The 26,929-nt window shown below is 51.3% G+C and overlaps 1 protein-coding gene across 2 annotated transcripts in view; it reads right to left on the bottom strand.

Annotated features, from left to right (window-relative positions):
• The window catches only part of ARL15 (ARF like GTPase 15), a 206,650-nt gene that overhangs the window by 120,618 nt on the left and 59,103 nt on the right, over positions 1-26,929 (bottom strand). For both annotated transcript variants that reach the window (XM_070411750.1, XM_070411751.1), the window contains one exon: positions 15,490-15,549. In XM_070411750.1, the coding sequence (XP_070267851.1) occupies positions 15,490-15,549 (60 nt within the window). The remainder of the gene's footprint in view (positions 1-15,489; positions 15,550-26,929) is intronic.

Genomic DNA, 26,929 nt, shown 5'->3' with positions numbered 1-26,929 from the left:
TATTTAATCTGAATAATTCAGCAATATATAATCCTCCAGAAATGGGTCTTTTTCTTTCTGAGCCTTCCCCCATTCGTGATTTTTTTTTTTTAGCCACAAACATTAACTTTGCCTATTTATTTAAAATAACTCCTCAAAAAAAAATAAAAATAAAAATAAAATAAAATAACTCCTCACTGGACAGCCACCCAGGAAATGGTGTGAGTGCTCCACAAAACTCATTTCCAGTGAGTTGTAGCCTAAGGTGATTGAAAGAGGTTTTACTGTCTAAGGCAGTGGTTCTCAACCTTCCTAATGCCACGACCCTTTAATACAGTTCCTCATGTTGTGGTGACCCCCAATTTCATTGTTACAAATTGAACATAATTAAAGCATAGTGATTAATCACAAAAATAATATGTAATTATATATGTGTTTTCCTGTGAAAGGGTCGTTTGACCCCCAAAGGGTCGCGACCCACAGGTTGAGAACCGCTGGTCTCAGGGGATAGACTGCCTTCATAGCTTTACGGTGACATCACTGACATATATAAACTGCACACATTTAAAGTACGCAGTTTGTCTCGACATGTGTGTGCAGCTGTGAAACCGTGGGGACGATCATGACAATAAGTGTACCCTCCTCCTCCCCAAATTTTCTTATGACCCTGTCAGCCCTCCAGTCTACCCTCCCTTTGTCCCTGTCCCCACCCCGCAGGCAATCACTAAAGTTCTTTGTCACTGAATACTAGTTTGCATTTTTCTAGAACGTTATAGAAATGGGATATAAATGTACCCCCGTGTGGGAACCCTAGGCCGTGCACTCCATTTGTCTGGCTCCTTCCATTGGGCATAACTATTCTGAGATTCGCCCATGCTGTGGCATGTACCAACAATCCGGTCTTTTTTATTGCTGCATCCTACTTCAATGTATGGATATACCACGATCTGCTCAGCCGCTCACCAACTGCTGTCGAGTTGCGTCCTATCTTTCCTATATAATAAAAGGCTAATATACAAATGGACCAAACGACAGAACGACCAGTCACTATGATGTGCACTGACCACCAGGGGGCTGACGCTCAATGCAGGTGCTGCTCCCTGGTGGTCAGTGTGCTCCCACAGCCAACTTCCCCTGGTCAGCCAACCTCCCATGGCCCCTCCCCCTGGCCGGCCAGCCAACCTCCTGTGGTCCTTCCTCCCCCACCCGGCCGGACTGGGAGAGATGGCCCTGATCGGCCCCAATCATTGGCCAGGCCGAGAGACCCCCACCTGTGCACGAATCCGTGCACTGGGCCTCTAGTTACAAACAAAGTGGCTACGAACACCTGTGTTCAGGATGTTGCGTCAGCCTGAGTTTTCATTTCTCCTGAGAGGGGACGGGCTCAATTATAAGATCCATTTGCATTTGCCTCAAGAGCCGCCAGACTGTTCTCCAAAGTGGTGGCAGCATCTCCCACTTCCCCTCTCACCCCGAGCGCGCCAGTCCCTCCACGTCCTCGCCAACACTCGCTGTGCTCGGGCTGTTCTATGGTAGACGTCTCACCGTGTGCGGTGATTTTATTCCTATTCCCCTCGTGACTGACGACGCTCGGCATCTCTGCACGGGCTTGCTTAGCTTTTGCATATTTTCTCTGATGAAGCCCCCGTTCCAATTGCTTGCCCATTTGTAAGTGCTGTTTCTTTTCTCGCCATTAAATTCCGTGTATTCTTTATATATTCTGGCTACAAGTCCTTCATCAGATATATGATTCGCCAATAAGGTTTACGTAGTCTCTGGCTTGTCTTTCTTTTCATTATCTGACAGCCTTTCCAAAACCAGACATCTCTCCCTATCATAAAATCCAATTTGCCAACCTTCTCTGTGCAGCTCTGCTCCTGGTGTCTTGCTCAAGAAATCCTTGCCTAACCGAAGGTCCCAAAACTGCTCCGATGCTTTCTTCTAGATCTCTTCGTGTTAAGCTTTCTATTTAGGTGTAGGGTCTATCTTTACTTTTGTACATGGTTAATGGTTAGAGTGCTTTTAAATCTTGTTTCATGTGTCATTATTTTTGTCTATTTGCTATTAATTTCTAATTTTATTGCAATTTAATCAGAAAACATTACACATGGTCATGCGTGTAAAGATTTCATGTGTATTTCAAAAGAACACGGTTTTCTGTGCGAGTATAAAATAACATAATTATCAGTGAGATCAATTTGTTAACTGGCTGTTGAAGTCCTTTATATATTTTTATTTATTTCATCTGTTGTCTTCTGAGAAAAGTATAGCTAAATTTTCTACTAATTACGGATCTGTTGATATTTTCTTACATTTTCCTGTTGTAGCTTTATGTAGTTCAGAATTACGCAGTTAAATATGTAAAAGTTTATAATTACTCAGTCACCTTAGTATATCAATATGAAATCCTTTATTCTAGTTAATATTATTTGCTTTGAATTTCATTTCATCTGCTATTAATACAGGGTAGGGCAAAAGTAGGTTTACAGTTGTGAGTATGTGAAACAGAGTTTATTCTTGTATTATTTATTAACTAGAGGCCTGGTGCACGAAATTCATGCATGGGGGCGGGGGGGTGTCCCTCAGCCCAGCCTGCACCCTCTCACAATCCGGGACCCCCCTCGGGGGATGTCCAACTGCCGAGTTAGGCCTGATCTGGCAGTCGGACATCCCTCTTGCAACCTGGGACTGCTGGCTCCTAACCGCTCGCCTGCCTGATCGCCCCTAACCACACACCTGCCTGCCTGATTGCCCCTAACCACTCGCCTGCCTGCCTGATCACCCCAACCACTCAGCCTGCCTGCCTGATCGCCCCTAACCACATACCTGCCTGCCTGATTGCCCCTAACTACTTGCCTGCCTGCCTGATCACCCCTAACTGCCTCTGCTTCAGCCGCCGCCGCCGCGGCGGCTTCGTCCAGAAGGATATCCGGAATGAGGTCTGAAAGGTCATTCGGCTGTCCATTCTAATTAGCATATTATACTTTATTATTATAGATTATTGTATTATTTCCCACATGGACAACTGCAAGCCTCCTGCTGCTGCGCCCTGTATCACACCAAGCATGTTCTCTTCAATGGTCTGTCCTTAGAGGATCTCTCATCAGGTATTTGCAAATCATATATCTGAGGAAGCACTTGACTGTAAGTTTCTGTATCATTCATCACCAGATACAGCTGACTGTGTTATAATCATTTTCATGCCACCCATGTTATAAAATGGGAATTTAATCCATTTACATTTGTTGTGATTACTAATGTTATAGATATTATAACATTAATCATCAAATTTAAGGTAAACTTTCCTGAGAATGGCTTTCTCTCTCCTGATAAACTCTCTTTGCTGGAAAAACTCCTACCTGAAAGGAAGGAAGTAGAAGAGACTGATGAAATGGACCAGGTAGAACTGGTGGACTTTGATCCAAATCAAGAAAGAAGGCACCATTACAATGGAGAAGCATACGAGGATGACGAACATCATCCTAGGGGTGGTGTTCAGTGTCAGACCTCTTAATGGGGCCAGTGAATAACACTCACTGCTGGCATTTTATATACAGTAGTGAATGAGTGAAGGACTGTAACCATAGCTCACTACTTGCTATTGGTTTTGTTTTAATATTCAAGTATAGTAGTGTTTTAAAAGTTAAATGAAGAATAAACTCAAATATTAAAAAATGCCATTTTTTATCATAACTTTTTATCATAACTATTTACCATAACTATTTATCATAACTTTTGTTGGTTATTTTGTGCTGTTTTTTTTCCATTCTTGTGTTTGCTGAATTTACCAAATTTAAAAAAAATCTCTTTCAAGAAAGGTCTCATGAAAAAATTCACAATACAAAAAAGGCAAAAGTTGTATTTGATCTCATAAAATCTCACTTGATCATCTAAGATGATTCATTCTATTAACTCAGCGGTTCTCAACCTGTGGGTCGAGACCCCTTTGGGGGCTGAACGACCCTTTCACAGGGGTCGCCTAAGACCATCAGAAAACACATATACAATTACATATTGTTTTTGTGATAAATCACTATGCTTTAATTATGTTCAATTTGTAACAAATACATCCTGCATATCAGATATTTACATTACGATTCATAACAGTAGCAACATTACAGTTATGAAGTAGCAATGAAAATAATTTTATGGTTGGGGGTCACCACAACATGAGGAACTGTATTTTTTTTTTAATTAAATCTTTATTGTTCAGATTATTACATTGGTTCCTCTTTTTTCCCACCATAACTCCCCTCCACCCAGTTCCCATCCCTTCCTCCGCCCTCACTCCCCACCCACTGTCCTCATCCATAGGTGCACGATTATTGTCCAATCTCTTCCCGCATCCCCCACACCCCTTTCCCCCCCAAGAATAGTCAGTCCACTCCCTTTCTATGTCCCTGATTCTATTATAATCACCAGTTCATACTGTTCATCAGATTATTTATTCACTTGATTTTTAGATTCACTTGTTGATAGATGTGTATTTGTTGCTCATAATTTGTATCTTTACCTTTTTCTTCTTCTTCCTCTTCATAAAGGATACCTTTCAGCATTTCATATAATACTGGTTTGGTGGTGATGAACTCCTTTAGCTTTTCCTTATCTGTGAAGCTCTTTATCTGACCTTCACTTCTGAATGATAGCTTTGCTGGATAAAGTAATCTTGGTTGTAGGTTCTTGGCATTCATCACTTTGAATATTTCTTGCCACTCCCTTCTGGCCTGCAAAGTTTCTGTTGAGAAATCAGCTGACAGTAGTATGGGTATTCCCTTGTAGGTAACTGAGTTTCTTTCTCTTGCTGCTTTTAGGATACTCTCTTTGTCTTTTGCTCTTGGCATTTTAATTATGATGTGTCTTGGTGTGGTCCTCCTTGGATTCCTTTTGTTTGGGGGTTCTATGCGCTTCCTAGACTTGGAAGTCTATTTCTTTCACCAGGTAGGGGAAGTTTTCTGTCATTATTTCTTCAAATAGGTTTTCAATATCTTGCTCTCTCTCTTCTTCTGGCACCCCTATAATTCGGATGTTGGTACGCTTGAAGCTGTCCCAGAGGCTCCTTACACTATCTTCGTATTTTTGGATTCTTTTTTCATTTTGCTTTTCTGGTTGGGTGTTTTTTTTGCTTCTTCGTATTTCAAATCTTTGACTTGATTCTTGCAATCCTCTGGTCTGCTGTTGGGAGTCTGTATAATATTCTTTATTTCAGTCAGTGTATGCTTAATTTCTAGTTGGTTCTTTATCACAACATCGAGGGTCTCACTAGATTTCTTGAGGATCTCACTATATTTATCGGCGGCTTCTAGACAGTTCTTTAAAGACCTTAAAAGTGTGGTTTTTGAATTCTATATCCAGCAGTTTGCTTTCCTCCATTTCTTTCGTTTGTGTCCTGTTTCTTTGTCTCGGCATTTTTTATGCTTCCCTGTGTTGAAAAAGTGGTTTTCTGTGCTGAGTGTCCTCTAGGGCCCAGTGGTTCAGCCTCCCCAATTACCTGAGGAGGACACTCTTGGTGCACCCCCTTGTGGTCTTTTGCACAGTCTTGTTGTAGTTAAGCCTTGATTGTTGTAGGTATCACTGGGAGGAATTGGCCTCCAGGCCAATTGGCTGTGAGAATCAGCTGTGTCTGCGGTGGGAGAACTTCTGTGCTGGAGACACCCCTCTGGGGCAAGACTTGCTTCGATGGGGCTTTGGTGCTCACTGAGTCTGTCCCCTGAGTGTGTCCTTTATGTTTCCAGGGAGCTGCAAACTGGATGGTCCCACTCTGACCTCTGGGCTTCCTGGCTCCTGGATCTCTAGGGAGGTGCTAATCTAGCCTTTGCCTGAGGCTATCCAGCAAAAGCCTCCCTGCAGGGCTTGGGCAGGGCGGGTCCCACAGGATCAACAGGGCGGGGCTAGCAGTTATGGCTGCTCTCAGACTTTCCCTCAGAGGCTCTGCTTCTCAGTGTCCCAGTAGTCGCTGCAAGCCCCAAGGAGAGAAAGCTGCCCTCGGGTTCCGACCGATGCCAGACAGTCCCGCTTCTCCCGTATGAGTCTGGGTCCCTAGAGACTCGCCCGGAACTGGAGCTCAGAGCCTGAGACTCCCTCCCAATTGAAAACGACAACCGCGCCCTCAGCCGCCAGCCCGCTCCACATGCACCTCCACACCTCAGTATTTACTTCCGCACTGTGCCTCCTCTGAGTCTCGGTATGCTTTTCTCTTTCCTTCTAGTTGTAGAATTTCCACTCAGCCAGCCTTCCTGTGGTTCTGGATGATGTCCATTCCATCTTTTAGTTGTATTTTTGAAGTGGTTGTTCAAGGCAGCAAACTCCGATGTTTACCTCTGCCGCCATCTTGGTTTCTCCAAGGAACATCTTCTTCTGACCCCTCTGCTGCCTCCAAGCCTGGGGTCTTCTTCTTCTGACTTTCCGCTGGGGGACTCCCTCCCACGGGCTGTGCTGGGCTCATCTGCGCCTTTTGTCTGAGAGGCTGCGCTGGCTCCTCCTCTGCTCATAGCTGCCTGCCTTTGGCCGTGAACAGGGACAAACCAGGGCTGCTCCTGCGGGGGCCTCCTCCCCCACCAGGCATCATGCACTGCCGGGCGCTGCCCACCTCGGAGGCTGGCACCCACACTCCACGATGCACTTTGTGGGTAAACACAGCTGCCACCCACTACGCGGCACCAGGAGGGGAGAAAAACAAAGGCAGAGCTCCACATGGAAAGCCCCAGTGAATCAACAGCTCCACACCCGCCCCGACGGACCATCGGATGCAGTCCTCCCCTCCAGTTCACGTTTCCACCGTCTGCACCTCAAGCTCGGTCTTGTCTTCCTGTATTACAGACGGAAATCTCTCTGCTACAGATTTAACTCACTTTTGTTTGTTTTCTGATCTACTTTGCCATGTTTACCAGATTTTGGCAACGGAGGGAGAATAAGCCCATTTTAAAAGTCAACTTCCAATTCCCAGCCATAAGGGAGGCACATACTTGGATGGAAAGCGGTAATGAACTTTCTCGGGCAGATTCCTCCTGTGATCGCCTCTCACACGATGCCACTGGTGTGGGTGCGTTTCGAGGCGACGGCGATCCAGGCCACTCGACGCGCAGGCAGTACCCGGACCTCACGGAAGTAAAAGCAACAACACACGACGCCTCAGAGCAAACCTGGCTGCTCCGTTGGTTCCGCTCGAGGAGCCGTCCGAGGGCCAGCCGAGCCTGGGGAGTCAGGAGGGGCTAGATCCCCTCTTCGCCTGTCAGTTCAATTGTGAGAACCCAGGGCAGGGGTTTAATTTCTCCGGAGAACGCCCATCATCGTGGTCACCAGCGTCACTCTCCCATCACAACATCCTCAGGCACAGGCTCAGGGTGTGTGTGGGGGGCGGTGTGTGCAGTGTGCACCCTCGGGGTCCAGCATGTAGTAGGTATTCATTAAATATTCACAGAAATGAACTCAACACAGCAGCATTTCGCATCAAAGTGCCCAGCATCACTCTAATCCGGTGGTTCTCAACCTTCTGACCCTTTAAATACAGTTCCTCATGTTGTGACCCAACCGTAAAATTATTTTCGTTGCTACTTCATAACTGTAATGTTGCTACTGTTATGAATCGTCATGTAAATATCTGATATGCAGGATGGTCTTAGGCGACCCCTGTGAAAGGGTCGTCCAACCCCCAAAGGGGTCTCGACCCACAGGTTGAGAACCACTGCTATTACTCTAGCGACATGAAGGCCTAACCTAGCAAATCCCTTCCACCCCCCTCCACACCCCCCCCCCCCCCCCCCCCCCCGCATCGCATGGACCTACTTCAGTACAAGGAACCCCGCAGATGACGGTGTGTGTTTCAACTCCTCAGACGGCACAGGCTGGTACGGGACTGAGTAAGGGGATTGAGCGCAAGATGCAGGTCGGGTCACGCAGCAAAGACGGGGGGCGGGGGGCGTCACGGGGAAAGGCCACCTCGGGAAGGAGCAGCTGAGAGTAGCCACAGGGACGGCGGCTGGTGCCCAGGGTGACGCCCTCATCCTTCCTACAGGACCGTGTGCTCAGTCCTGTTGCAGCTCGGCCCCACCCGACGGCTCCACTTCCCGCAGGTCAGGCAGCGGCAGCCACGCTGTGCAGGGCATTCGCTCTGTTCACGTCTGAGGAAGAAGACGTTACAACCGCCACAACGTCAACCGCACAGAAATAAAGATGAAGACGAGGAAGTCGGGGTTAGAGGGAAATGGAGATCATAGAGCATCAGAATCCTGCACCGACGCCAGGGGGTGGCCTTCGGGTCCTGGGGACAGAGCCCAGCAGGTGCTATGAGTTTGCAGATAAAAAATACACTCGTTACGCCCGGCTGGCCTGGCTCCATGGTTGAGCCTCGACCTATGAGCCAGGAGGTCAGGGTTCCATTCCTGGTCAGGGCACAGGCCCGGGTTGCGGGCTCGATCCCCAGTGGGGGGCGTGCAGGCAGCCGATCCATGATTCTCTCCCTCATTAATGTTTCTCTCTCCCTCTCCCTTCCTCTCTGAAATAAGAACATATTTAAAAATAAGTACATAAGCTGCTATGTTCATAGCAAACAGCAGAGCCCCCGCAGCCTTCTCGGCGGCTGGAGGAGTGTGGGGAGCTGGACACGCCGTCCTGTCAGCGGAAACGCTGGTGAGACCCCCGGGCGGCGGCTGCCACACCATGTGGGGCGGGAGGGTGGCGCCGGGGGCAGAAAGCCTCCCCCTGCGAGGGGAAGGCAGCCCAGCCCAGAACCCACCACGAATGTTCCGAGGGAGTTCGGGCGAGTTGGACGACATGAAATGATCTCATTGCCCTAAAGAGGAATGGGGGTGAGGCGGCGACCCCACAGGCCAGGGGAGCCCTGCTGCCCAGGGGAGTCCACAGGCCAGAAAACCAGGTCTGGAACATTCTGTATGTGCACAGTCTCAGAAGAAGCGATGACTAAGGGCTGCGCTGAACCGAGATGGGAGGACAGCTTGAAACACCTCCCAGGGCCTCCTCCAGGAGAACACAAGCCCGGGACAGGCCGCTGGCCGTCGCCGCTCTGGCTCCGCGCGCCCTTGGCCGGCTCCCTGAGCAGTGCAAACGCTGAGCACCCCCGGGGTCCGCACAACCGCGGATGGGCTGGGCCTCTCCGCTCCCCCCGCGGGGCCTGGCTCCCCACCAGCGCTTCCCCTGCTCGGCCCCGCGTGAGAGCACAGCCCAGGCCGGGCGGGTCCCCCCTTCCCAGCCAGCGGGCCCTGCCCGGTGAGGCTCCACCCGGAGGGGCGTCCCTGCACATGCGAGTCACACTGACCCACTGGAGCGAGAGCTGGAGACCAGCCCGCCCTCCCGGAGCCTCTCCCCAGCAGCCTTGGCGGCTCAGCGTTCTCCCAGCCCACTCCCTGGGGAAGGAACACTGACGATCTATTCCACTCACAGTTACAGATAAGACAACAGCACGAGAAGGCCGAGTGCAGAGGCGATGGGGTGTCTTGAGGTGCTCGCCCCGGGAGCCGCGTGTCAGCCTCCCAATTCTTCGGGGGACGCAGGCGAGGCATTTCCATGGGCGGCTTCGGGCAGAGCGGGCACAGGCACCCCGGGACCTGTCCTGCCCTGGGCCCCACCGGGGCTGCCACGTCCCTTTGCCAGGGTCACTGTTCCTGGCCACCCCTCCCACAGAGGCCCATGTGTGCCAACGGCCAAGGCAGTGTCAGCCCCGGCCGGCCTGGCTGGGTGGCGAGCATCCTCCTGCGCCCAGACCCCGGGTTCGATTCCCGGTCAGGGCACATGCCGAGGTCCTGGGCTCGATCCCCAGCAGGGGGCGTGCAGGAGGCAGCGATCTATGTTTTGCTCTCATTAATGTTTCTCTTTCTCTCCCTCTCCCTTCCACTCTCTCCAAAGTCAATAAAAACATTAAAAATAATAATAATAAAGACAGTTTCCCGTGGCAAGCAGCCTTCTCCTGACCGGCAAGCAATGCGGGCGCCTCCGCTTGCCCCTGAAATGCGGCCACAGTAACCTCTCCGTCTGCCGGCCACATGGCCGCTTCCTCAGGACCCGCCCACCCCAGGGCTCACACTGGCTGGACCCCCTCTGCCGCTGCTGCACAGCCAGGGCGTCCGTGAGTCCCGAGGGTCCTGATGCATCGTGACTGTCCTTGTTTATTTGATGGGGGGGCGGGGGGGGGGGGTGGGCCTTAGAACAGCACACCTGCAGACACATTCTGAGAGCTGCACCCCTGGGATCCCGCTGAGCAGGAGCAGGAGGTGGGGGAGGGGTGTGCAGAGGGGTGGGGGAGGGACTGTGAAAGCAGCAGGTGCGAACCAAGAGCTGCCTCCCTCTCGGGGAGCCTGTGGCAGGGGCGCCTGAGCAGTTCCTGGAGAAACGGAGAACCGAGCGCAAAGGACCTGGCAGGTGAGCGGCCCCGAAGGTGCGAGCAGGGCCCAGGGCCCAGCACCTTCCTGGCCAGCGGCCCTCCAGGCAGACAAAGGGACCACCTCTACACCTGTTTTCTATAACCGTGGGCCCGGGAGAAGCGCCTCTACACCAGCCGTGGGCAAACTACGGCCCGCGGGCCGGATCCGGCCCGTTTGAAATGAATAAAACTAAAAAAAAAAAAGACCGTACCCTTTTATGTAATGATGTTTACTCTGAATTTATATTAGTTCACACAAACACTCCATTCATGCTTCTGTTCCGGCCTCCGGTCCAGTTTAAGAACCCATTGTGGCCCTCGAGTCAAAAAGTGTGCCCACCCCTGGGCTACACGATGCTTAGCTGACAACCCAACAGCCGCTCAGCCCCACACCTGGGCCCGAGCGCCCGGAACCGCGCCGCCCGCACTCGCCACAGCCCCTCACTGCCTCCGCACACGAGCAGACCAGACGTGTCTTCAGAGAAGAAAGTGGAATCAGTGCAAAGGAAGTCGTCATAAACTTGCCTTCTGCTCGAGAGCAGCAGGGAACACTGAGAGGCTGGGAGGGCTGGGGCGGGAGGGGCGGACGGACAGACAGCCAGGAGGCTATCAGAGGGGAGGTATCTGCCGCCACCACTGAGGCTGCAGGATCCCGCGGGGAAAAGAGGAGGAATGTGAGGACGCCTGGATCCGCACCCACAAACAGGAACAAACCCACCGCGTCGAGAAACGACCTTCCCCTCGACGACCAGCGTGCACAGCCAAGAGGGAGGCACTGTGTGTGCAGACGCCTGTGTGCAGGTGTGGGAGCCGGAGTCTCCACGTGGACACTGGCCGCGCTGCGAGGTCGCACAGTGTGACCACTGCTTTCAGCGCGGCCACCTTAGCCAGGCGGCTGGGCCCACACGCCAGGCATGGGGGGAGCTGTGCGGGGGCTCCCAGACACACAGACCGAGACAGACAGAGGTCTGCCAGGGGGAACCAGAAAGAGGAGGCGGTGCGGGTAGAGGGGCGTAACCTTCAACATGGATGCACGCAGGCTGCAGGGAAGTGCACCTCAGCCTACACAGGTGGAGGCCGGAAGAGAAAGCTCACCTTGTCTCCCAGGGAGAAAGGCATGACCACAAAGAGAAAGCCCCATCAGTGTGAGACTAGGGTTATTTCTAAAGAACACTTTACTGAAAGGTGTTTCTGGAGGATGAGGGAGAACGGGAATAACTATAACAAAAGTAAACCTTCCAGCCTGGCCTGTGTGTCCCAGTGGTTAAGCCTTTACCTATCAACCAGGAGGTCAGGGTTCAATTCCTGCTCAGGGCACAGGCCCGGGTTGCGGGCGCGGTCCCCAGCGTGGGGCATGCAGGAGGCAGCAGATCAATGACTCTATCTCATCACAGATGTTTCTCTCTCCCTTTCCCTTCTGTGAAATCAATAAAATATGTTTTTTTTAAAGTAAATCTTCAAAAAATGCTAACGCCTCACTGACATGGGTTACTGAGCTTCACCAGGACCGTACGATGCAGGAGCGACTCTGACGTGGCTCACAGGTGAGGAAACGGACCAGGGGCGGGGACTCGCCGCACCACACAACGGCTGGGCTTCGGCACGAGCCACGGCAGGAAGGACGATTCTCTGAAAGAGGAACCTGTCTACCCAGGAGCCTGCTGTCCGGCCCAAACCCCCCAAACAAACAACAGAGCAAGACAGGCGGGTGATTAATGAAAACTGGGAGAGAAAGAATTTAACATATATATATATATATATATATATACACACATTTTTTATTGATGTCAGAGAGGAAGGGAGAGGGAGAGATAGAAACATCAATGATGAGAGAGAGCCATTGATCTGCTGCCTCCCACACACCTTCCACTGGGGATCGAGCACGCAACCGGGCATGTGCCCTTGGCCAGAATCAAACCCAGGACCCTTCAGTCCGCAGGCTGACGCTCTATCCACCGAGCCACACCAGCCAGGGTTGAAAGAGAAAGAATTTAGATCAGTTTGAACAAAAACTTCCCAAAGGAAAGCAGCACCATCAGAACCCGAGGAACAGAGCCTGACTTGCAGGACAAAAGGCTCCCTGAGCAATTCACTACAGGAGGTGCCTCCCGGGCTCCCACCAGCCTGCGGGCGGCACTGACAGTCCTTACAGCCCTTCAAGGACGGAAGGGCCGACCTGGAATCTTCCCCAGGCCTTGGGGAGAGCTGTCTGGCTCTCATCAGGGAGGGAGGGGAGGCGCACAGAGGCCCCGTCTACACAGGCCTGTGCTGGTTCTGAAGCTGGGTCCACCATCTCACCCCAGAACTCGGCCCGCACACGCCTGTGCTCAGCACACACTCGCCGAGTGAATCGAAGAAGAGACGAGGAGGAGCAGGACGTGCCTGCGGAAGACCCCAGGTCGTCTGCACGTCGAGGTAAGACTGACGCAGAGGCTGTCCCCCAGACAGCGGGGGAGGAAAGGAGCCCGCAGCACCGTCAGGACCGGACGGAACAGAGTCTGACTCGCAAGGACTAAATGAAGAGCCGGGAGGCAGAACGAATGGGTGGGGGGGGAGGGGGGAGGCGGCTGCAGCATCAGAGATGGACGTGTCTGAGCCGGAAGCAAGCGCTAGCGAGAAGAAGGCCCCGGTGAGGACCACTGCGCGCGCGTGCTGGAGGCAGCGGCAGGGGAAGCAGGTGGGGGCACACTCCGGGCGAGGAGCCCACCGGGGAAGCGCCAGCTCAGGTCACTCCCTCCCGGCTCCAAGTGACCCCCAGCAAGTCCTTCGATTTCTGTCCCCGTGCCTGCGCCTCTACCTGAGACGCACAGCTCCCCGGGCAGGACGCTGCAAAGAGTGAATGCGAAGGTGGAGGAGAGACCTGGGAACAAGGAAGACAGGTAAACAATCCTGAGTTCCAGTTTCACTGAAGATTATTGGTCTATGCCTGGCAGGTGGGGGGGGTAGGGGTAGGGGGGTGTTGGGGGGGAGGATAGGCTGAGAGAGCAAGCCATCCTCTGAGTAGCGAGAACTCGCCCCTCAGACACCAGGCTGGGCTGACCCCCTCCTTCCACGTCTGAGTCGTCCCTAACCATGGACGGATTCTCCCCCTTAATTTCAGTTTTTTAAAAAACTGCATTGCCCTAACCGGTTTGGCTCAATGGATAGAGCATTGGCCTGCGAACTGAAGGGTCGCAGGTTCGATTCCGGTCAAGGGCATGTACCTTGGTTGCGGGCACATCCCAAGTAGGGGCTGTGCAGGAGGCAGCTGATCGATGTTTCTGTGTCATCGATGTTTCTAACTCTCTATCCCTCTCCTTTCCTCTCTGTTAAAAAAAAAAAAAAAATCAATAAAAAAACCTGCATTAATTTCAAGCATTGTTTTCAAGACCGTCTCCATCACTGAACCACAAGGTCTTTAAGGATGGGTGCGTCCTGACGATCTTTTGGCCCCACCCCTGCGAAGCTTTCACATGAATGAGGATTACAGGAAGGCTCAGGAGAAAGATGTCAGAAACACCCTCATCCAAGAAAAAACTGATAACGTAGAATTACACAGGCATCGTTACACAATATCCATGTCAATCAGATACACACGTATATACAGTCGTCTAGCAGTTACATGTACAAGCACACAGTTCATTACAAGAACATTCATGTTTTATGATGTTTATAGTCAAAACAACAAACCCAAATATCTGAAAGGGAAGTCGGAAGTTATCAACCGTGCCTGACCAGGAATATTGACACCACACAGTGCAAGGTGGCTGTACGAGGGACTGACCAAGCACACCCGTCCCAGGCACGGCTCTCCGAAACCTCAGAAAAGACCAGCTCATGCTTTACGAGATAAAAGTAAGGAGGCAGCCCTAGCCGGGTTGGCTCAGTGGCTAGAGGTCAGCCTGCGGACTGAAGGGTCCCGGGTTTGATTCCAGTCAAGGGCACGTGCCAGGGTTGCCGGCTCCATACCCAGTGTGGGGGGAGGGAGGATGCAAGAGGCAGCTGATCAATGATTCTCTCTCATGATTGATGTTTGTTTCTACCTCTCTCTCCCCCTCTCTTCCTCTCTGAAATCAATACAAACATATATTTTTTATTAAATAGGGAGGCAATCAAGCACTATTAAATTGCATACATTTGACTTTCAATTTTACCAATTTTACCAAAAATAGATCATGGTTCGAATGAGCTTTACCAAAGAGCAGGGGCAGGACATGGCACAGAGGGGTTAAAGAAGAGCTGGAAGAGAACCTCCTTCTGCACCATCCACCTGCTGCCCGCGGCCCTGCCGTCCCCTTGGGCCGCCAGGGGGCTTAGCGGCCTCACTGATGAGTGAGGCTGTTAACCTGTTTACCCGGTCAAGACCCCGAATGACATAAAACTCGGCCAAAAACCCCCAGAGCGAGGGTAACAAACAGCCGAGTGCGGTGTGGTCAGGGGTACAGCCTCGCCAGTGACCGCGCCTGAGCAGCAGAGAGCCCAGCGGCAGAGTCCTCACCGAACAGACACCCTCCAACAAGCCCGGATCCGTGACTCCTGCAGCATAAACACGGCCACCTCCGGAGCACCGCTCCTCCCTGCAGGGCCACGGCGCCCTTCTCTATGACACGGCGTTCCGTTCTCCTCGTTTTCACTCAACAATACATTTTTTTTAAATATATATATGTTTATTGATTTCAGAGAGGAAGGGAGTGGGAGAGAGAGAGATAGAAACATCAATGATGAGAGAGAATCACTGACCGGCTGCCTCCTGCATGCCCCCTACTAGGAATGGAGCCCGCAACCCGGGCATGTGCCCCTGACTGGAATTGAACCCAGGACCCTTCAGTCCGCACACCAACGCTCTGTCCACTGAGCCAAACCAGCTAGGGCAACAATACATTTTTTAGTAAGTAAAACGAAAGAGCGCAGTTTCTGAAATGGCACTCGCAGTACAGTTCTGGAATTCATACAAAGGGAAAGAGTTTATATTCTTTAGAACACATGTCAGCCTTGCAGACACCCATAGAGAGGAGATGTTTCTGGGAAATGCATTCTCAAGAGCAAAGGTAAAAAGGACCACCTATGAGCAGAAGGAATCAGCAGGTTTTAACCACAGGGACCACCTTAACACCGAGTGAGGGGAGTTAGGGGAGACACAGAAACTGAAAATGCTGTACCTCCGAGCTCCTTCACATTCAAGACGGCGTTCTGGAAGGGCACTGCCTTTATACTAAAACCTACGATTAGAAAACAAGACATAAAAGGAGAGTTAGTGACAGCGTCGTAAAGTGCACCGATGCCCCATCCCCTTTTCCAGTCAGATTAAGCTACTTTTCTTAGCTCACAGTTACACTAGAACACAATTTCTAAGATACACCGATAACCTGCTATTACCTGCAACTGTTTTTCAAAACATAGCTGTGTGTTACAGCAAAATGCAACGCTTTTCTTCAAAATATTGTCGTATTTTTAATATATAATGTCACTTGGAAAATTTTATTAATTATGAGGAAGACATTTGGAAATATAGAGAAACCTCAAAGAAAATATTAAGTCTACTGGGACCTTTGCCATCGAACTAATTCCTAAAGTTTCTCTCACATGTAACTGAGCTACCGTAGAGATTAGGGTCTAAGGTATAGCCTTCTTATATTAGAATCTCAGAGCATTTATGCTAGTGTTCTTTTATGGATGTGGTTGATGTCATACATATATTTCTCTTAAAAGTAGAATCAATTATATACGCAAGGCAATTATAATGCATATAATAAAGGATTTCTGTCATTTATATTCAGAGTGTGGCTTTAGGATTAACTACATATTTAAGACTTAGCTATCATCATTTAAGTCCATTCAGTTGTAACATATGTAACATATGTGCACATACTTACACACTGACATACACACACGTAAACAAGTATACACACGAAACATTTCTGAAAGGACCCACACGAAGTTGGTTTCTGGGAGAAATGGGGTGTTTAAATTATAACCAGAACAAGATGCTTCAGTCTCACTTGAATTTCTCATCATATACAAGTCCCCGTTTTCCAATGAACGGCCCCACTAATTTTTCAAAGTTAACCGACTCCCATTTCCTGAGCACCAAATCCATTTAAGATTTCAACCATTATTGAACACTAGAGGCCCAGTGCACGAAATTCATGCACTCGGGGCAGGGGGGTCCCTCAGCCTGCCTGCGCCTTCTCACAGTCCAGGAGCCCTCGGGGGATGTCCGACTGGCGGCTTAGGCCCCAACCGGCAGTTGGACATCCCTCTCACAATCCTAGACTGCTGGCTCCTAATTGCTCATCTGCCTGCCTGCCTGGTCGCCCCTAACTGCACCCCCGTGCTGGCCTGATCACCCCTCACTGCCTCTGCGTGACAGCCTGATTGCCCCTAACTGCCTTCCCCTGCTGGCCTGGTCACCCCTAACTGCCCTCTCCCTGACAGCCAGGTCGCCCCCAATTGCCCCCTCCCTGCCAGCCTGGTCACCCCACACAGCCTGCTGTTCGGTTGTTTGGTCGTCCCTCACTAACCCCCCTGCTGGCCTGGTCGTAGGCAGCCATCTTGTGAGGGTGTGAGGGTTAATTTGCTTATTACCTCTTTATTATATAGGACTAGAGGCCCAGTGCACAAAATCCGTGCATGGGGGGGGGGGGGGGGCGTCCCTCAGCCCAGCCTGCACGCTCTCCAATCTGGGACCCCTTGGGGGATGTCTGACTGCTGGTTTAGGCCCAATCCCGGGGACATCCCTCTCAAAATCCAGGACCACTGGCTCCTAAACACTCACCTGCCTGCCTGCCTAATGCCCCCAACTGCCCTCCCCTGCCTGCCTGATCGCCCCCAACTGCCCTCCCCTGCCGGCCTGGTCACCCCCAACTGCCCTCCCCTGCCTGCCTGATCGCCCCCAACTGCCCTCCCCTGCCGGCCTGATTTCGCCCCTAACTGCTCTCCCCTGCCAGCCGATTGACCCCCACCACCGTGGCTTTGTCAGGAAGGAAGTCAGACATCTGGAAGATGGCCAGTCAATCCAGTCGAATTAGCACATTACCCTTTTATTAGTATAGATAGATTATATAGGATAGGATTGCTTAAATGGGGGGGTGGAGCCTTTTTCAGCAGGAGGAGATGCTCTTGGCAGACAAAAAGACATAACCCCTATATCTGAACTGATAGCCAGCCATATGCACTATACTGCCAAACCGGTTATTAAAAAATTGAACTGCTTTCTTACAGCTTACACCAAACAGCTGTTGCCCTTAAAACTCCTCCTCAGCCCCCACCTTAGGTTCTGCCTTCGCAGTTCACCCAGATTAAGTTCTGATTGGTCGGTTTCTATGCCAGTCAGTGTCAAAAGCTCTGCCTCCTAGGCAGCCATTGGCTCCTCTGGGAAATCCAGAACGGCCCCGCCTTCACATTGGTGCCAGCCCTTCAATCACGCCCCCAGTCTGCTACCGGGTGTATCTCTGGCTGCTCTGAGAAGCGGCCCCTCAGGTCTGTGCTGGTGGCAATTTTTAACTCTCATCCCTGACCTAACCTTCTTACAGTACAAGCTCAGTGAAGAACTGCCTTCACAGTTCACCCAGATTAGGTTCTGATTGGTCGGTTTTTATGCTAGCACCTCATGGTGACCGGTCTTCTGGTCGTCCTGATCGTCACGGACACAGGCTTTTTATATATATATATAGATGTGCAATTACAAGACAGCGTAAGCACAGCTCCTTGTCGAGGGCACTGCCCAGAGTAAAAACCAGCTGCCTCTCCCTGAAGCCATTCCGGGGAGTGCGGGGAAGGGTGCAGAGAGGCAGGGGGCGTGCAGAGAGGCAGGGGGGTGCAGAGAGGCAGGGGGGCGGGGAGTGCGGGGAAGGGTGAGGAGAGGCAGGGGGTGCAGAGAGGCAGGGGGGTGGGGAGTGCGGGGAAGGGTGCAGAAAGGCGGGGGGGTGCAGAGAGGCAGGGGGGTGCAGAGAGGCAGGGGGGGTGGGGAGTGCGGGGAAGGGTGCAGAGAGGCAGGGGGGTGGGGAGTGCGGGGAAGGGTGCAGAGAGGCGGGGGGGGGGTGCAGAGAGGCAGGGGGGCGGGGAGTGCGGGGAAGGGTGAGGAGAGGCAGGGGGTGCAGAGCCCGTCCTGAGCGGCTGGGCGTCACTGTAGGAGAGGAGGACAATCCTGCTTCCTCATGTCCCACCCTCCCTGCCTCCTCTTTGCTGTTCACTCTCCCAGCACCTCAAGGCTCTGTACGTCAGGTAAGAAGGTAAGTGGGGGGTGGGGGGGGATTCCTCTCTGTATGTTAGGTGAGGTGAGGGGGTGGGGATTCCTCTCTGTATGTTAGGTGAGGTGGTGGGGGGATTCCACTCTATGTTAGATGAGGTGAGGTGGGGGGACCCCGCTGTGGTCAGTGGCTGTGGAGTCAGAGGAGCCGGGTGAATGAGCTCTGTGCTGAGGGCGACCTCCAGCCAGGCTCTCAGGTCTGCAGACAGGATGACCAGTCCCCTCCCCGTGGCACTGTCTCCATCACAGTGCCTGGCACAGACGGGCCTGCGAGCCACAACCGCCGGCATTACCCCCACCCACTGTCTGGCTGCTGACCTCCTCCCTGGGGGAGCCTTCGCAGTCCTGATCGCAGGCTCTAGGCTGGAGCCCTGGCGAGTCCTTGGCTGGAGCCGCCAGATCCCCACGCGGGAAAAGCACCTCTGCCGAGGGCCGGGTGAAGAGCTGACGCCGCTGCACAGACCGTCAGCGAGCACTGGGCTCACTAGGAACCTTCCAGAACACCCCTCTGTGGTCACTGCGCGGGCACTGGGGCAGCGGGCAGTCCATGGTAGGCGCAGACACGAGGGCGCAGCAGGGCAGCAGGAAGCCTCTCCAGTTCAGGAAGGAAAGCCAGTGCCCATCACAGCCCGTGGGCACAAACCTCACCTGCCAGGACCCGGTGCCAGGTGCCCCTCCCCCTCCCAGGTGGCCTGGGGACAGGAGTGAGTGTGGAACCCCCCCAGGTGGCCTGGGTGATGGAATGACTGGGACCCCCCCCCCCCCCCCCCGATGGCCTGGGTACAGGAGGACTGGGACCCTCTCAGGTGGCCTGGGTAAAGGAGAGAGTGTGGACCCCCCCCCCCCCCCGCCCCCGCACAGGATGCCTACAGTCATGCGCAGTCACTAATGTTTCAGGCGGAGCCCGGAGAGGAAGGCAAGGCACTGCTCACGGAGAAGAAGCGGTGCTTCCACTGCAGTCCTTCCCCGCGTGAGCAGGGTAAAGACAGTGAAAAGTTAGGTTCCACGTGTGGTTCCCAGCAGGGCAGTTGGTAGTGATGACCTCAGGTGGGGGTGTTTCCTGGGAGGGTGAGGTCAGCAAGGGGAAGAATAGTCCCAGGGACGCAAAGGCCCAGCCCCCCAGATGCGTGCTGGCGGGAGCTGAGCAGAGACACACGACAGCTCTGGCTCCCGGCAAACGCCCAGGTTCAAGTTCGGCATTTGACACACTGACTCGGAGCAACTGACTCGACTCCCCTGTGCCTCAGCCTCCCGTGTGTAAGTGAGAGTGGACGGCACTCAGTGCCATAGGTGTGAGTGTGTAAACGAGCAAATCCAGCAGCCAGTGCTCACCCAGTGGCTCGTGGATGCCCGCATCCCAGCCCACGTGGCCGGGAAAGCGGCGGTGAAGCCAGGCCTGCCCCACAGCCATCAGGCCAGCGCTCAGCGAGGGCTTCCGCCGACCAGGCCTGCAGGCCACCCCCCGCGGCCAGCCTCCCCACGCCGCCCGCAGCTCGCGGTGTTGAACGAGGGGCCAGTGAAGTCCATCTAACTATGATTTCAACGTCACAAACGGAAACCTGCTCCCCGGCGTTTATAAAACCCAATCCGCTCGCAGATACCAACTTTCACTTCCTGACGCTTCTCTCATTTGACCTCACACACATGCCATAATCACGAACGCTATTAGAACGCCCCATTCAAATGCCTACTCAATCGTTCTCTCTTTCCAATGATCCTTTTCTGTTTTGACTGAATGACATGCTGCTTGACAGCTTTTGGGGTGCAGTAACCTCCTCCCCAAGAAGATATTTTCAGTTCCTTTCCGTTCCCAGTGTGACTGCTCTGTAGGTGTTCCTGTCACATCGATCTATTATCCGAGGCCTGCAGAGTCCGTGCCTCTGGGTTTTAAAAAAAGCAGCTATTTTTGTAACCACAGGTTCGCAAGGCCTTGTGTCAACAAAGGCCTGCGCGGCAGCCAGGGAACGCGCTGGCCCGGCCTCCCTTTCACTTCCAGACCAACGTGCGAGCTGCCCGACTTTCCCCCTCCACCTCCAAGGCCTGCTCTCTGGAGGGTTTCTTGGCTCTCTGAGTTTTGACAATTTAAGTACCTTTTTTAAATGATGTCAAAGGTAAATGATGGCTGAAGTTAGCCATCCAATAAAGTTTAGATTCCCTTTCCTCTGAAGAAAACGCAGGCGCTCTGCCTCTCTGACATGGGCGGGGCCGCGCTTTCATTTTGAGAAACCAGTTCTTAAGGTGGATTCTCTTCCCAGCCGGTGCAAACGCTTCCCTTCTGACTGGCGTGGTGCCATCCGAACATCACCGAGGAATCATCTTGAAGAGCAAACGCCACACGACCCGGCCCTGCGACAAGGCAGGCTGTTGTTTTTATGTTCTTTTACAGTTTTCTATTCAACACTAGTTTTACACGCTTTCATTTGAGCAATAAATGTCAATTCAATTTTCCTCTACGGACAACTGGAAAGGTTATAGATGGGGAAACACATTCAATCAGGTTCCACATTTTAACGAACGAACTCCCGTGCAGTGGGCCATTTAAATTACTTCCAAGTTTCTGTTACATAAAACTCTGCAAAGAATCCCGTCGTGCCTATGGCTTTTTGAGATTACACGCTCAAAGTAAGTTCTCAGTGGCCCTGTTACTACGTCAGGAAATGTGAATGCTTCGGTAACCTCTGACTGACACGAGTAACTGCTTCCCAAGAAAAGGGACAGGGACACCATGACCAATGCCACCGCCGTGAGCGTGTGCCACCACCATGGCCCTACCTGAGCTGCACGGGGTCATGAAGAAACAAATTTGGTAAAATTGGGTATAAAACTGACATGTTCTTGTTTATCCTCTAGTAAAGTTGAGCTCTGGGTCAAGTTAACCCTTTCCCACTCATTTGTCTGCCACTAACTCTTTTTGTGAGTGATCTTTTTGTGACTTAGCGTAATTGATCAGTTAGATCAGTGGTTCTCGACCTTCCTAACGCCGCGACCCTTTAATACAGTTCCTCATATGGTGGTGACCCCCAACCATAAAATTATTTTCATTGCTACTTCATAACTGTAGTTTTACTACTGTTATGAATCGTCATGTAAATATCTGATATGCAGGATGTATTTTCATTGTTACAAATTGAACATAACTAAAGCATAGTGATGAATCACAAAAACAATATGTAATTATATATGTGTTTTCCGATGGTCTTAGGCAGTGATGGCGAACCAATGACACACGTGTCAGAGGTGACACTCGAACTCATTTTTTTGGTTGATTTTTCTTTGTTAAATGGCATTTAAATATATAAAATAAATATCAAAAATATAAGTCTTTGTTTTCCTATGCTTGTAAAGATCAAAAAATTTCTATATGTGACAGAGCACCAGCGTTAAGTTAGGGTTTTTCAAAATGCTGACATGTCGAGCTCTAAAGGTTCGCCATCGCTGGTCTTAGGTGACCCCTGTGAAAGGGTTGTTCGACCCCCAAAGGGGTCGCGACCCACAGGCTGAGAACCACTGAGTTAGATCCTAGACACGGTGTACAGGTGACTGGATCCCCAGGGGGCGCCCATACACTCTGTGAGGCACGTATCTCTCAGCCGCGAGTGCCTGCAGTTTAGTCCAGTAATTCTGAGCTTGTGCGCCCCTAAGTTCCTGACCTTTTCCTTCCCAATTACCCTGCCGAGGCCCCTGCAGCTCCCCTCCATCGTCCGCCCTGAACGCTCCCGCGTGGCTTCCTGACATCCTGCGCCCCCTCCGGGGTCCTCCCCCGCCGCTGGGCTTGGTCACGCACCTCCCTCGTTCTTCCGGCCATGAGCACGGCAGGAACCTGGGACTCCGCTGGAGCACGCCAGCGACGCCGCCTGGAACGCCAGCGCTGCCGGGCTCTGGGGGGGCCACCGACGGCTGAAATCAGCCACTGGGTCCCGCACAGCTGCCACCTCCACCTCCACCCTCTCGGCTGTCCCGGGTGTTTCTCCAACCCCCGGCCCGCCTGCCGCAGCCACAACATACACAGAGCCAGCCGGCAAGCACGCACCCCCTTCCTCCCTGTGTCCCCTCTCACCCTCTCACCCCATCCCTGCCCTCGGTCTCCCACAGAATGAACGGTGCGTCCTCCAGGAATGGGTCTGGGGAGAGAGGCCGCTCCACTTTTTATATATATATTTTCATTGATTTCAGAGAGGAAGGGAGAGGGAGATAGAAACATCAATGATGAGTATCATTGATCGGCTGCCTCCTGCATGCCCCCGACTGGGGATCGAGCCCACAACCCGGGCATGTGCCCTTGACCAGAATCGAACCCGGGACCCTTCAGTCCACAGGCTGATGCTCTATCCACTGAGCCACACCGACTAGGGCTCCCTTTCATTCTTTGTGTGGAACTCATGAGTATTTTACTTGGTCCTACAAACCAACCCCCTCCTGACCCCCTAACACACATACACTTACGTCGTCAAATGCATTGGCATAAAGTTGTTCATTATATTCTATATCCCTTTTAATAGTTATGGAATCCAACTTAATGTGACCTCTCTTCATTCCGACATTGTTAATGAGTGTCTTCTTCGATCCCTTTTCCTGATCCATTTGGCTGGTTCTATGAGTCTGCTGATCTCCTGAAAGCGGCTTTTAGTTCCAATGATTTCTCTCTGCTGTTTTCCTACTTGACCGATTTCCACTTTCATCTGTATGATTTCTGTCCTCCTTTCTCTAGGTTTAACCCGTTCTTCTCTTCCCATCCCTTAAGGCAGAAGTAGGGTCCTGATCTGAGGCCCTGCTTTTCCTCTGCAGTGGTCTCGTGCGCAGAGGCAGCCCACAGTCGGGTAAATGGCATTTTCGTTCCGTGCAAAATGCTTGATCATCTGCCTTTTGGCGCCTCCTTTGACCCCTGGCTTATTCAGAGGTGACTTCGTGTCCAAATATTTCAGGATTTTCCCAGAGATCTCCTGGGTTCCAACTTCTGGTTCCATTCCGCTGTGGCCTGCGGGCATGTTCAGTGCGATCCACATCCCTTTAAACAGCGTGAGACTTGCTTGATGTCCAAGCGCGTGTTCCGTGTGGGCCTGAGGCAGGTCCGCCGCTGGCGGATGCTCTGAGTGCAGGCCACCTGGCTCACGGCCCACCTGGCTGCTCTGCTTCCCACAGGTTCCACCCAAGCCTCAGCAAACGCGTGAGACTTCTGACTGTATCTGTGGGTCCGTCCATTTCCCTCTTGACTGCTGTGTTTTTCTTCGTCTCCGTGAAGCTGCTATCGGATAAGCAAATGTTCAGCCTTGCCATGCCCTCTCGATTAAATGGTCTCTTCATCATTTCTGATAAACTTCCTTATCCTCGGAACTCCTCTCTGCAGAATAAAATCTTCCGCAATGTCTAATCATTCATTTTATTTGGTGCATAATCCATCTCAGATATTATAGTGTTTTATACCTTTTTTTCTCAATAGCTTCTCTATCTCTACTTAACTTTAAGAATAGGATTCAATTATAACAGTTTTAATGTCCTTCTTGCCAATTCTAATATCTGTGTCAATTCTGAGTAAGTTTCAATTGATTGATTGATTATTCTTCTCATGAGTCATGTTTTCCTGACTGTTTGTATACCTGGTATGTATGTATGTATGTATGTATGTATATCTACACTAATAAAAGAGAAACATGCAAATTGGTGTCACTCTGCTATGCCCACCAGCCAATCAGGATGAGTATGCAAATTAACCCAACAAAGATGGCGGTTAATTTGCATATGCAGGCCCAGAGTGAAAACTGAGGACTGAAGAGGCTTGGCTTCTCCACTGCGGCCAGAGTGAAGGCCTGGGTCCCGGGTGCCGGAGGAAAACCGGTGCCGTCAGCCAGGAGAAGGAAGGCCTATTGCACGAATCTTTTCGTGCAACGGGCTTATAGTATATATATATATATATATATATATATGTATATATATATATATATACACATTTTTTAATTTCAGAGAGGAATGGTTAGGGAGAGAGAGACAGAAACATCAATGATGAGAGAGAGTCACATCGATTGGTTGCCTCCTGCAGGCGCCCTGACCAGGGCCAGGGAGAAGCCTGCAACTGAGGTACGTGCCCTTGACCGGAATCGAACCCGGGACCCTTCGGTCCACAGGCCTACACTCTATCCACTGAGCGAAACTCGCCAGGGTGACTCACCATCTTTTAAAAAATATTTTCTTATTGGATTTATTGGGGCTCTACTGGTTAATAAAATTGCAGAGGTTTCAAGTGTTCAGTTCTATACGACGTCAACGGTATAGTGCCGTGGTCGGCAAACTGCGGCTCACGAGCCACATGCGGTTCTTTGGCCCCTTGAGTGTGGCTCTTCCACAAAATACCACGTGCGGGCACACGTACAGTGCAACTGAAACTTCGTGGTCCATGCGCAGAGGTCGGTTTTCGGCCTGGGCGAGTCTATTTTGAAGGAGTACTGTCGGTATCTGGCTCTGCTGACGAAGGAGTTTGCCGACCACTGGTCTAGGGTATGGCGTGCTCACCACCCAAAGTCTGGTCTCCTCCCCCCACCATGTACCTCCTCTCCACCCTCTTCTCCCCACCCCCGCTTCCCCCTGGAATCCGTTTTCAAGGGGAATAACCTTGCTGACTGACACTCACTCTCTTGAAAACAGGTTGTTCGTTGTGCGTTTGTGCTGTGTGTGTGTGCTGTGTGTTTGTGTTGTGTTTGTGTTGTGTGTGTGTGCTGTGTGTTTGTGTTGTGTGTGTGTGCTGTGTGTGTGTGCTGTGTGTGTGTTGTGTGTCTGTGTTGTGTCTGTGTTGTGCGTCTGTGTTGTGCGTCTGTGCTGTGCGTTTGTGCTGTGCGTTTGTGTTGTGTGTCTGTGTTGTGTGTCTGTGTTGTGCGTCTGTGTTGTGTGTTTGTGCTGTGCGTTTGTGCTGTGCGTCTGTGCTGTGCGTCTGTGCTGTTTGTGTTGTGTATTGTGTGTTGTGTGTTTGTGTTGTGTGTCTGTGTTGTGTGTCTGTGTTGTGTGTCTGTGCTGTGTGTCTGTGCTGTGTTTGTGTTGTGTGTTTGTGTTGTGTGTCTGTGCTGTGTGTTTGTGCTGTGTGTTTGTGCTGTGCGTTTGTGTTGTGTGTTGTGTGTGTTGTGTGTTTGTGTTGTGTGTCTGTGCTGTGTGTGTGTGCTGTGTGTTTGTGCTGTGTGTCTGTGTTGTGTGTTTGTGCTGTGTGTCTGTGCTGTGTGTCTGTGCTGTCTGTGCTGTGTGTTTGTGTTGTGTGTCTGTGTTGTGTGTCTGTGTTGTGTGTTTGTGCTGTGTGTTTGTGCTGTGCGTTTGTGTTGTGTGTTGTGTGTTGTGTTTGTGTGTTGTGTGTTGTGTTTGTGTTGTGTGTGTTGTGTGTCTGTGTTGTGTGTCTGTGTTGTGTGTTGTGTGTTGTGCGTTTGTGTTGTGCGTTTGTGCTGTGCGTTTGTGCTGTGCGTTTGTTGTGTTTGTGTTGTGTCTGTGTTGTGTGTCTGTGCTGTGTGTCTGTGTTGTGCGTTTGTGCTGTGCGTTTGTGCTGTGTGTTTGTGTTGTGCGTTTCCGTTGTGTGATTGTGTTGTGTGTTTGTGTTGTGTCTGTGTTGTGTGTCTGTGCTGTGTGTTTGTGCTGTGCGTTTGTGTTGTGCGTTTGTGCTGTGCGTTTGTGTTGTGTGTTGTGTGTTGTGCTGTGTTTGTGTTGTGTGTCTGTGTTGTGTGTCTGTGTTGTGTGTTGTGTTGTGCGTTTGTGTTGTGCGTTTGTGCTGTGCGTTTGTGTTGTGCGTTTCTGTTGTGCGTTTGTGTTGTGTGTGCTGTGCGTCTGTGCTGTGCGTCTGTGTTGTGTGTTTGTGTTGTTTGTGTTGTGTTTGTGTTGTGTGTTTGTGTTGTGTGTTTGTGCTGTGTGTTTGTGCTGTGTGTTTGTGTTGTACGTTTCCGTTGTGTGATTGTGTTGTGTGTTTGTGTTGTGTTTGTGTTGTGTTTGTGTTGTGTTTGTGTTGTGTGTGTGTGCTGTGTGTTTGTGCTGTGTGTTTGTGTTGTGCGTTTCCGTTGTGTGATTGTGTTGTGTGTTTGTGTTGTGTGTTTGTGTTGTGTTTGTGTTGTGTGTGTGTGCTGTGTGTGCTGTGTGTGTGTGCTGTGTGTGTGTGTTGTGTGTTTGTGTTGTGTGTTTGTGTTGTGTTTGTGTTGTGTGTGTGTGCTGTGTGTGTGTGCTGTGTGTTTGTGTTGTGTGTTTGTGTTGTGCGTTTGTGTTGTGTGTGTGTTGTGTGTTTGTGTTGTGTGTGCTGTGTGTTTGTGTTGTATTTGTGTTGTGTGTGTTGTGTTTGTGTTGTGTGTGTGTTGTGTGTTTGTGTTGTGCGTTTGTGTTGTGTGTTTGTGTTGTGT

The sequence above is a fragment of the Myotis yumanensis genome, unplaced genomic scaffold, assembly GCF_028538775.1.
Source record: "Myotis yumanensis isolate MYYU_CA2020_CCGP unplaced genomic scaffold, mMyoYum1.0.hap1 SCAF_4, whole genome shotgun sequence".
NCBI lineage: Eukaryota > Metazoa > Chordata > Mammalia > Chiroptera > Vespertilionidae > Myotis > Myotis yumanensis.
This window is presented reverse-complemented; position numbering and strand designations above follow the sequence as displayed.